Source organism: Sturnira hondurensis, unplaced genomic scaffold, assembly GCF_014824575.4.
Source record: "Sturnira hondurensis isolate 20B ecotype Veracruz unplaced genomic scaffold, ASM1482457v3 Scaffold0006849, whole genome shotgun sequence".
Taxonomy (NCBI): Eukaryota; Metazoa; Chordata; class Mammalia; order Chiroptera; family Phyllostomidae; genus Sturnira; species Sturnira hondurensis.
This window is the reverse complement of record NW_028079480.1, coordinates 342,874-353,679: the sequence shown is the minus strand read 5'-3', so window position 1 is coordinate 353,679 and position 10,806 is coordinate 342,874. Positions and strand designations below refer to the sequence as shown.

General features: G+C 44.9%; 1 protein-coding gene across 4 annotated transcripts in view; it reads left to right on the top strand.

Annotated features, from left to right (window-relative positions):
- Positions 1–843: 843 nt before the first annotated feature.
- The window catches only part of CNNM1 (cyclin and CBS domain divalent metal cation transport mediator 1), a 49,390-nt gene continuing 39,427 nt past the window's right edge, over positions 844–10,806 (top strand). Inside the window, exon 1 of one of the 4 annotated variants that reach the window (XM_037050776.1) lies at positions 844–2,466. In XM_037050776.1, coding sequence (XP_036906671.1) covers positions 903–2,466 — 1,564 coding nt within the window. In that variant the 5' untranslated portion in view covers positions 844–902. The remainder of the gene's footprint in view (positions 2,467–10,806) is intronic. The other 3 variants (XM_037050777.1, XM_037050774.1, XM_037050775.1) reach the window with 3 other exon arrangements.

The following is a 10,806-nucleotide window of genomic DNA, read 5'->3' as shown; positions in this document are numbered from 1 at the left end:
CATCTTTACAACTTCATCCTGTGCACTCGCACACGTGTACTTTAAATGTCTCTCAAGCTCCCAAACTCTAGTCCTCCCCAGTCCCCAAAGGTAAATACTATTACAAAATTCTTTCATATGCTCTGCCTATTAATCCTAATAGCTTATATATGTAGATATGTACCTATAAATTTATACATACTTCTAACACAAACAGTAGAACATCAAACTCATTATTCTGCACCTTGCCATTTCTCAACTAATTTACTTTAGAGATTTTTTCCCCTGCCACCAACACAAAGATCAATGTCTTTCTTTTTTCCTGCTGCATAGTATTCCACCATACAGTGGTACCATGCATTACTTCAACAGTTTCTTATATGGTCATTCAATTCTTAACAAGGAATTGAATTTAAGTAATTTAGAAAAATTTAAACATGAAAGATCAGTTGGTGTTGAGACCAAACACAAAGTTTTCAGATTCAAGACTTGCCTCCAGAATATCTTTTGACCAGAAGGGGGAACCGCTAGCAGCTAGAGAAGCAAAACGATTGGAAATTTCCCCAGCCAATCGGGAAGAAGAGGGACTGGCAGAGAATTACTGCCGGGTAGGAGTTCGCTGCGGGGCGCCCTACGGCTTAAGTAGGGGACTATGCTCCAAGCCAAGCTTTCTCCAGGCTGTAACTCAGATGTACCGAAGTGCGAAAGGGTTATTCACAGTGTATTGTTGGGTGGCCATCTCCAGCCTCCTGCGGGGAACCCTCTGCCCAGGCAGGCTATAAACCCCCACCGCCTCCGGCCCACGCGCGCAGGGGGTATACACGTGGTGACCTGCCTGGGGCCAGTTCCCAGCTCTGGCTCCTCCTCCCTCCAGTTCTCGCTCCGCTTTCTGCAGTATCACGTGCAGCCGCGCCGGGTGCAGGATGGCGGCAGCGGCAGCTGTGGTGGGTGTTAGACTACGGGACTGCTGCAGCCGGGGCGCTGTGCTCCTGCTCTTCTTCTCCCTTTCCCCTCGGCCCCCCGCTGCCGCCGCCTGGCTATTGGGCCTAAGGCCCGAGGACACCGCTGGAGGCCGCGTGTCCCTGGAGGGGGGCACCCTACGCGCGGCAGAAGGCACCAGTTTCCTCCTGCGCGTCTATTTCCAACCCGGGCCCTCCGCGCCTGCAGCGCGGGTGCCCGCACCCACCCTTTCCCCGGGGGAAAATGACACCAGAGACTGGGCTCCGCGACTCGTGTTTATCGAGGAGCCCCCGGGCGGGAGCGGCTTGGCGCCCACCGCTGTGCCCACGCGTCCGCCGGGACCTCAGCGTTGCCGCGAGCAGAGCGACTGGGCGTCGGACGTAGAGGTCCTGGGGCCCCTGCGCCCCGGAGGTGTGGCCGGCTCGGCTCTAGTCCAGGTGCGGGTGCGGGAGCTGCGCAAGGGCGAGGCTGAGCGGGGAGGTGCGGGCGGTGGCGGGAAGCTCTTCTCGCTGTGCGCCTGGGACGGGCGCGCCTGGCACCACCACGGCGCCGCCGGCGGCTTCCTGCTGCGCGTCCGCCCGCGGATGTACGGCCTGGGCGCCGGCCTGCTGCCCCCCGCGTGGCTGCGGGCGCTCGGGGCGCTCCTGCTGCTCGCCCTGTCTGCTCTGTTCAGCGGCTTGCGCCTGAGCCTGCTCTCGCTGGACCCGGTGGAGTTACGGGTGCTGCGGAACAGCGGCTCGGCCGCCGAGCAGGAGCAGGCGCGCCGCGTGCAGGCGGTGCGCGGCAGGGGAACCCATCTGCTCTGCACGCTGCTCCTGGGCCAAGCCGGAGCCAACGCGGCCCTGGCCGGCTGGCTGTATACCTCGCTGCCGCCGGGCGTCGGGGATCAGGGGGAAGACTACGGCGAGGCGGGGATTCACTTTCCGTGGCTGCCGGCGCTCGTGTGCACCGGTGCCGTGTTCCTGGGCGCGGAGATCTGCCCCTATTCGGTGTGTTCGCGGCACGGGCTGGCCATCGCCTCACACAGCGTGTGCCTGACCCGACTCCTGATGGCGGCCGCTTTCCCCGTGTGTTACCCGCTGGGCCGCCTGCTAGACTGGGCGCTGCGCCAGGAGATCAGCACTTTCTACACAAGGGAAAAGCTGCTGGAAACTCTGCGGGCCGCGGACCCCTACAATGACCTGGTGAAGGAGGAGCTCAATATCATCCAGGGCGCCCTGGAGCTTCGCACCAAAGTGGTGGAGGAGGTGCTAACCCCCCTCGGGGATTGCTTCATGCTACGCTCCGATGCCGTGTTGGACTTTGCCACTGTCTCTGAGATCCTGCGCAGTGGCTACACTCGCATCCCCGTGTACGAGGGCGACCAGCGGCACAACATTGTGGACATTCTGTTTGTCAAGGACTTGGCCTTCGTGGACCCTGATGACTGCACTCCACTCCTCACTGTCACCCGCTTCTACAACCGGCCCTTGCACTGCGTCTTCAATGATACTCGGCTGGACACCGTGCTGGAGGAGTTTAAGAAGGGTGAGCAGTGGTCTATCTCCTTCCTCAACTCCTACCCCCTGCAAAAGTATTACCCTTTCATAAACTTGTGAGGCTTCAGGTACCCAAAGCAATTCTCCTTTGGTACCAAAAACTCAAGATAGACCCTATCTCATGACTCCCTGGCTCTTTTTATTTCACTTTTCCCTACGTTCCTTTCAGTTGACTGAGCTTCAAGCTTCTTCCCCTTGACTTGGCTCACAAGATTCCCTGTACTTCTTATTCATTTCATTCCATTATCTTTTCTGGGCCTACCAATTGCCAGTATTGTGCGGGATGGACTTTGGAGATAGTCCTTGGAGGTCATGGCATATAGCTCCTCAACCATTATAGGAGGAACCTCTACAGATTTCCATAACAAGCAGCCTTTGTTTTAAACTCCTCGCAGGGCTGGAAGCTCACTATTTCCAGTGCAAACTCACTCCACTGCTGGACAGCTCCAGCTGCTGACAATGGCTTTCTTACATGGAGTAGGAATTTATTTCTCCCAGGCTTCTCTCTGGGTCCTAGTTATGCCTTTTGAATGACACAGAGTAAGCCCCAAACACCTTAGACATTCTTCCTCCGCCTGTTTAATTTTTCATCAGCTATTCACTCCACACATCAAATACCTAGGTTGGAGAGTAAAAGTTGACCTAAGGCAGTGAGGTCCTGGTATTTCTGGGAACTGTAGTCCTATGAGGTAGGCTAGATCTGTGCCTAAGAAAATGGTCTGGTAAAGAGGACCACTAGACAACTTGCTTATCCACTGGAAAAGAAAACTTGTGTGATTCCCTCAAGAGCAGTCGTCATGCCCCCTTGATGTCATGCTTATAACATTACGTGCTATAATGCTCATTACATGTCTGGGGTTTCTCTTCGGAAACTGACTTCTGGGGTTAAGTACAATTCACTCAAGAAACATCAGCCTGGGCACTTTGGTTAGTCCTCTTGGCATTCCACAGTTTGGCCCCCCTATTAACCAGAGTTGACCCAGAAGGAAACTTGGTTGTCTTTGAACAATAAATCCACCTTCCAGGGTCACCATGGAGAGCGTTCAGAAGACTATCTCACAGACTCTGAAAGCAGTTCCAGAAATGATTCGTGAATGGTGACATGGTTAGAAAACGGGAAGGGCCTTCCAGAATGACTGTTTTGAAGGGGGCACTCATCTATACATATGAGCTGGCTTGTTTATTACAAACTAAACAAAAAATAATAATTCCCTGACTTTACAGTCAGGCTTCTAATGTAGCTTCCTGTTACTGGCAGAAATCTCATTTGACTGCATGTTTTTTATTTATCAAAAATTAAATCCCATTGCCTTATCATCTTAGGTAACCTTTAGTTTTTTGCATGCAGAGAAATATCTGGGGTTTTCCTTCGGCTACCAAGGGGAAAAAGTCAAAAAGCTTCTTTCAGTCTCAGATTTGGAGAGAGAATAGCCCTAGACCGTGTTGGTATTATGAGAAGGGGAGGAAATGTGTCTACATATTGCAGCTGTTTTAGCTCCGTTTGGCTGCTGTCTCACCTTCTGTCTGTCTCCCCTGGTTTTTATATAACTCGTTCCCACAGCATTCTGAGGTTCATCTATCCACTCTTCAAATTATTCTTCCATTTTGTGTACCTCACAGAAGAGAGTCTTGGATCTGGGCATGAAAGCTGTGAAAATCTGTATAGCTTGTTAAGAGTGCTATAACAAAATAACACACACTGGGTAGCTTAAACAACAGAAATTTATTTTCTCACAGTTCTGGAAGCTGGTAGTCTTATGATCAAGGTGTCAGCAGGATTGGTTTCCTCTGAGGCCTCTTTGCTTGGCTTGCAGGTGGCCTTCTCACTGTGTTCTTATCCCTGGAGTCTCTCTGTATGTTCTAATCTCATCTTTTCATAAGGGCGTAAGGCAGATTGTATAGGACCCATCTTATCAGCCTCATTTTAATTTGACCACCTCTTATATGTGATATTTAAGATGTTTAAGATAGTGCTGTGAGAAGACATTTTTAATGAAACTCCTGTGAAGTCATTGACTCATTCATTTAGTATTTACTGAGCATCTACAAAGTGTGAGGCAACAGGGGAGACAGTAAGACTGCCCTCAGCAAGTTACCAGTCTACAAAGGCATACAGCGTTAGAATGAGGCAGTCTTTGGAAGCAGGAATTCTGTCTTACAAACCTGGGTATCCCCAGTGCCTAGAATAGTGCCTTGCACAGAGCAGGCTACTAAAAAATGTCAGTAGTGATCTGAAATGAGTCCCGTTGCAGAATTTCTAAATCTGGTCTGAAAGGGGCTTGTTAGGGTTCTAGTAATTAGTTTGCAATTAAGTAGATCATGAAGGAGAAGCAGGCTGTTACGGTGAACACCATGCCAAAGAAGATTATGTCCACGTCCCTTCAGAGTCTTGCTCGTTCCTCAGAGTGTGGTTTGTCAACCAGCAGCATGGGCCGCACCTGGGAGGTTTTAGAAGGGCAGCATTTCATGCCCCACTCGAAATCCACAGAATAAAAGTCTGCATGTTACTAAGCCTCCAGGTGACTCACCTGTACATTAACGTCTGAAAAGCATTGCCTTCGGAGAACCCTTATTCACAGTGGCTGGTAGACTTACTTAGGACAGAATAAATACAAGGAATAATTATCACGGTGGGTGTTCTGTGGCTCTAAGCTATATAACAGAGTGGTCATTTCAGACAGTTATGTTTGCACCATAGTTAGGAGAGAAAAGCTGAGTTGGACTACTTTTTCTTCACCTTTAAAAATAACCTTTTAAGTAAGTCATAAAGGCCCTTCCATTTCCCTCACTTCTTGGCATCTCTAGTTAGTTCACTACCTACACAAACCCCTTAGGAGGTAGGAGAGGCAAGTGATAATATTTTAGTAGGAGCAACAGTTACCATTAATTGAGGGACCACTCGGCCAAGCCCTTTAGATACTTAGAACAACCCTCCAGGGTAGAGACTATTAACTCCATTTTACAGATGAAGAAACTAAAGTACAGATCAATTACATGACTTCCTCATTTTTGCATAGCTAATAACTGACTTCATCGTAATTTGAAGTAGGTCCATAAGACCCCAAGGTCTCTTCTGTCACATTACCCTAGTCTTACTCCCCCTCCCATCTCAGAACCCCTGCCACCTACACGTTGGCCTTTCACCTCTGACTTGCTGCCCGTGGCTGTTTCACCTCTAGTTTCTGCAGGTTAGAAATGTCAGTTTTATAATGATAATAATGGCTAACATGCGTATTGCACTTTACAAAACATTTCTACCTACCTTTGTCCTCTGATCTTAATTCTGAGGTTACAAGTGAGAACCCTGAAACTGCCAATGATCATCACTCAGCTGGTATGTTCCAAGGCCCATATTCAAGTACAGTTTGTGTAACTCCAAAGCTCTTGCCCATGTGGGATTTTACCTCTGTACTTGTAATCATTCCCAGGCCTTTAGGAGAAAAGGAAACCTGTCAAAGGAAACCCGTCTTTCTAGCTGGCATGTAGCTTTGCAAAAGGAAACAATATTTCTCCCCAATGGACTATGAACTTCTTGACAGCAGAGAATGAATCTTATTTATTTTGTATTCTCAGGATAAGCACAGTGGCCACCTTGGCTGGAGGATGAATAAACATTTATTGAATAAATGATTTTAAATAGCTAACTTCCATATTTCTGTGTTGAGTGAGGTAATTTTTCTGAACCCTCAGTTCAGAAAAATTGATGTTGTTTGTTCCATTGACCATAACCAATCTTCCTCTTCTTGCTGGGTGCTTTGACCCAATTACTGGACCCACTGGCCCTCTAGTCTTCCAGGCTAAAAACCTTTCCTTCACCACCACCTTCATCTTAATCTGCTCAATCGGCCATAATGAATTGCCATACACTGGGGGGCTTAACAACAGAAATTTATTTTTTCACAATTCTGTAGGCTAGAAGTCCAAGATCAAGGTTCCAGCTGATTTGCTTTCTGGCGTAAGGCTCCTCCTGGCTTGCAGAAGGCCACCTTCTCACTAGTCCTCACGTCCTCACGTGACTTTTCCTGGGTGTGTGCCTAGAGAGAGAAAAAGACAGGGGGGGGGCGAGGAGGGAAGGAGGGAGAGAGAAAGAGACAGACAGACAGACACTCTGATTTCTCCTCTTATAAGGACGTCTAACTCTTGATTAGGGCCCCACACTTAGGATCTCATTTAACCTTAGTTACTTCCTTAGAGGTTGCAGTGGGGTTTAGGACTTGAACATACAAATTTGAAGAGGGGCAACATATGACTTATAGACAGTTAGTCCATAACAATCACCAAAGTTTGCAAAAAATTTGCTAATACTGCATCCAAAATATTTGTTGTATCTGTACTCAATTCAGTTCACTATTTCTTTCACTTAGGTTAGGCACAGTGGAAAACACCACCAGTATGGTGCCTATCTGCGTGGAGCTTTAATTCTTATGCAAGAGACAGAAATTAAACAAGTGGGATAGTGATTTAAGAGTATAAGCTTTGGTACCAGATTGTCCACATTGCATCCTAGTCTTGGACAGTTATTTAAATGTTTCTCTGTTGTGTTAATGAGGATAACAATAGTATTTACTTTTAGGGTTATTTGAAATAGATAATATTGCATTATAATGCTTACTTAGTAACTTTTATTTAATTAATGCTAAATAAGTGTTAGCTATGATTATTGAATATTAACAAATCTATTATTCAATTGTGCAGATGCCTCCCAAGAAATTTTGCTTCTTCCAAATTTTGTCTCCCTCAAATTTGCCCTCCACCACCACTAAAATAATCTCTGGTGATGTCATCCCCTGCTTTAAACGCTTCTGCACACTCCACCGCCTACAATGAAGTCTAAGCTGTGCTCCCCTGGTCTGCTCCCGGCCCACCCTCTGGCCTAATCGCTCACCACTTCCTGTCTTGGCGCAGAGTGTGCTCCAGCAACATTCAGCCTATGACCACACTGTGCTGTTTCTTGCCTTCGTCCCTTTACTCGTGCCGTACTCTGTATCATGCGTGTGTATTGCTTGACTGACCCCTACTCCAGTTACTCCTTTAAGACTTGGGATGTGGGCTGCCTCCTCTGTGAAGCTCCTCATGTGAACCCCAGTTTGGGCCAACTTAATTGTTTTTTATCTCCATTATTAAACTAACTGGCTCTATTATCCGTATTTGTTTATTTGTGTTGCCAATACATATAATGGCAGAAGACAGCTGGATGGCGATGGCCATCTTATCTGCCTCTGTAGCATACTAACAATGAATATGGCACATAGCGTATTTTCCATACATTTTTGTTGAATGAATGATGAAGGACTTAAACTTTAATACAACAGAGCTCCAGAGCTCTAGTAAATGAATCATTAATGATCTCCAGCCCCATCATATGGGACCATGCAGCAGGACAAAGTCACATTTTAAATGGTAGAAGACAAGTGTCATATATATTGTTTCCTTGCCTCTTTTGCCACATCTATTTATTATGACAATTATCTAGCTCTTTTCACGTTTAAAGCAGTGTACTAAGAGTTGGGTGTATGGGATACAATCCCTGCTCCCAAAGAGTCTACAGCCTAATGAGAGAATAGTAATCCACTTTGTAAAGCTAGAAGGCAGGCTGGACTCACCTTCCACCCCCGACCTTGAACCCCAGTGCAATTCACAAGCCACATCTTAGCATATAAGTGTATGGTTAAGACAGGCCTGTATATATATTACTAAAACAAAAATGCTATAATAGAAATATTAAAATGCACTAAGAACATGAAGAGAGTAACCATGGTTAGGTTGTTTTCTTTTATAAAAATTTTTACTGAAGTTTATGTTTCTACACTGCATATTTATTATAAAAATGAAAAATATAGGATAGTGGAAAAAGTATGAAAACAACCTGAAGATAATCATCCCACTATCCTGGAATAATAACTCAATATTTTTGTCATGCTAAAAATATATTGCATCCTGATTGGTGTGGCTCAGGTGATTGGTTGGCGTCATCGCGCCAAATTGAAAGGTTGCTGGTTCAATTCCTAGTCAGTGCACATGCCTGGGCTGTGGGTTCATCCCCCATTGGGGTGTGTGCTGGAGGCAACCAATCGATGTTTCTCTCTCACATCAATATTTTTCGTTTTTCCCCTTCTTTATCCTCTCTCTAAAAAATAAAAAATTAAGTCTTTAAAAAAATGTATTGTACATAATAGCAGCCTTGATCAAGTTCTTTAAAAAAAGATAAAGAGAAAACGGTCTTACCTCCTTCCACAAATCAAATATCTCATTCTAATTCCAAGAATGATTTTTTATGTGACGTTATTACTTTTATGGCAGTCTCCTTGGGGTTGAGTTCTATAATTTAGGGAGACTAATTTACAAAGTAGAGCCCTAGAGATTTATTGAACTTAATTTCTAAAGTGTACTACTCTTTCGTTGGAATGTTTTTAGAAAAAGCCATTGTGGTATAGACAACAGGGAGAAGACATAAAGCTTTGTTTTGAAGTCTTAAGACCTCCAGGCACACCAGCGCTGGTGTTTAACCCAGCGAAACAACTCAGGTCTGCTGGGTTAGTAGCACCATCTTCCTAAACAAAAAGCAGCATAAGCCACATACTCTTGGGTCACTCTGTCTGTAGAGTAGCATAGCCATGTAAAACTATGTAAGGTGGCCTGTTGCCATTTCACACTCAGTCTTTGCTCATTCACTTGTTTAGTAAATATGTATCGAATTCCTGCCTTGGGCCAGACACCGGGGTAGGCCCTGGGGATGCATCTGTGAACCAGCGAGACATCGAGCAGCCATCGTGGAGCTGAAAGGTAGCCACTTCAGTCTTTGGTCCTGCTGCACGTGCTCTGTTGCCAAAAGTCCATCCAGACAGCCAGTAAGTGCTCAGTAACATTTTCACCAAGGAATAATCCGGTGGAAAGTCGGTGTTTTGTTTTATCACTCCAAATTCTTGTATGGGCTATCTTACCAGGAAGAGTAATTGTCTCTTGCTTAATTCTTTGAAAAGCTGCCAAAACTTGAGTGCCGCATTTGTTGTCTTTCATGAAAGAAAGTAAAATGTTATTTTCACACAAAGTTATAGTTTACTGGTATAACTACAGGTAATGTGCTTTAAAATGTGTTAAATGTTGCTAAGTAATAATTAATAATATTTAGAATTAAATGCTTACCTTCTGAAGGTAAGTAATTAGAGCAAACAATAAACAAAGCCTAGTCCATCATGTACAGGGAGGAAGAAGAAAGGAAACAAGAAAAAGTAAAAATAATTAATTACCCAAGGTGCTAAAATTGTTTTTTTTTGTATGTATCTCTTTTTTTTATTTAATTATTTTTCAAGTACAGTTGTCTGTCTATTACTCCCATCCCATCACACCCCCGTGCTCCCCCCTCCCTCCCATTTCCACCCTTCTCAGTTGTTGACCATGTATCCTTTATATATGTTCCTCTAAATCCCTCCCCTATTTCCCCTGAAATTTCCTCATCTCTCCCCTCTGGTCACTGTCAGCCTGTTCTCTGTTTCAGTGTCTTTGGTTATATTTTGCTTGCTTGTTTGTTTTGTTGTTTAGCTTCCTGTTAAAGGTGAGATCATATGGTATTTGTCCTTCAACACCTGGCTTATTTCACTCAGCATAATGCTTTCCAGTTCCATCCATGTTGTTGCAAAAGGTAGGAGCTCCTTTCTTTCTGCAGCATAGAATTCCATTGTGTAAATGTACCATAGTTTTTTGATCCATTCATTTACTGACAGGCACCTAGGTTGCTTCCAACTCTTGGCTATTGTAAATTGTGCTGTTATGAACATTGGGGTGCATATATTCTTTGGGATATAAAAATTGTTAGTTTATATTTCTTTAAATCTTTCATTACAATTTTTAAAAAGATTTTGTTCATTTATTTTTAGAGAGATGGGAAGGGAGGAAGAGAGGGAGAGAAACATCAATGTGTGGTTGCCTCTCACATGCTCCCTACCAGAGACCTGGCCGCAACCCATGCATGTGCTCTGACTGGGAATCGAACTAGCGACCCTTTGGTTCACAGGCCACCAGCCAGGGCTCATTATGATTGTTGTAATATTGATCTGCAATCGTTTCTTTTCTCATCCTGGCAAAAGAAATATCTGGTAACAATAGAATCTAAACAGAAAGGAACATTGAGAAACTTGACAGAAAATCTAATTAACACTTTTTTTTTATATTTCTTTATCTTTTCCAGGGTATAACAGCCTTTATTATCAGACTAGCTTTTTATCTAATCTAAATCCCACAGGCTGTAGTTAAATTCCATTTTCTCTTTTTATCATCTTTTGTGAGTCCTCTTTTATTTGAAAAATAGAGTACCTCACCTCAATTCCATTTT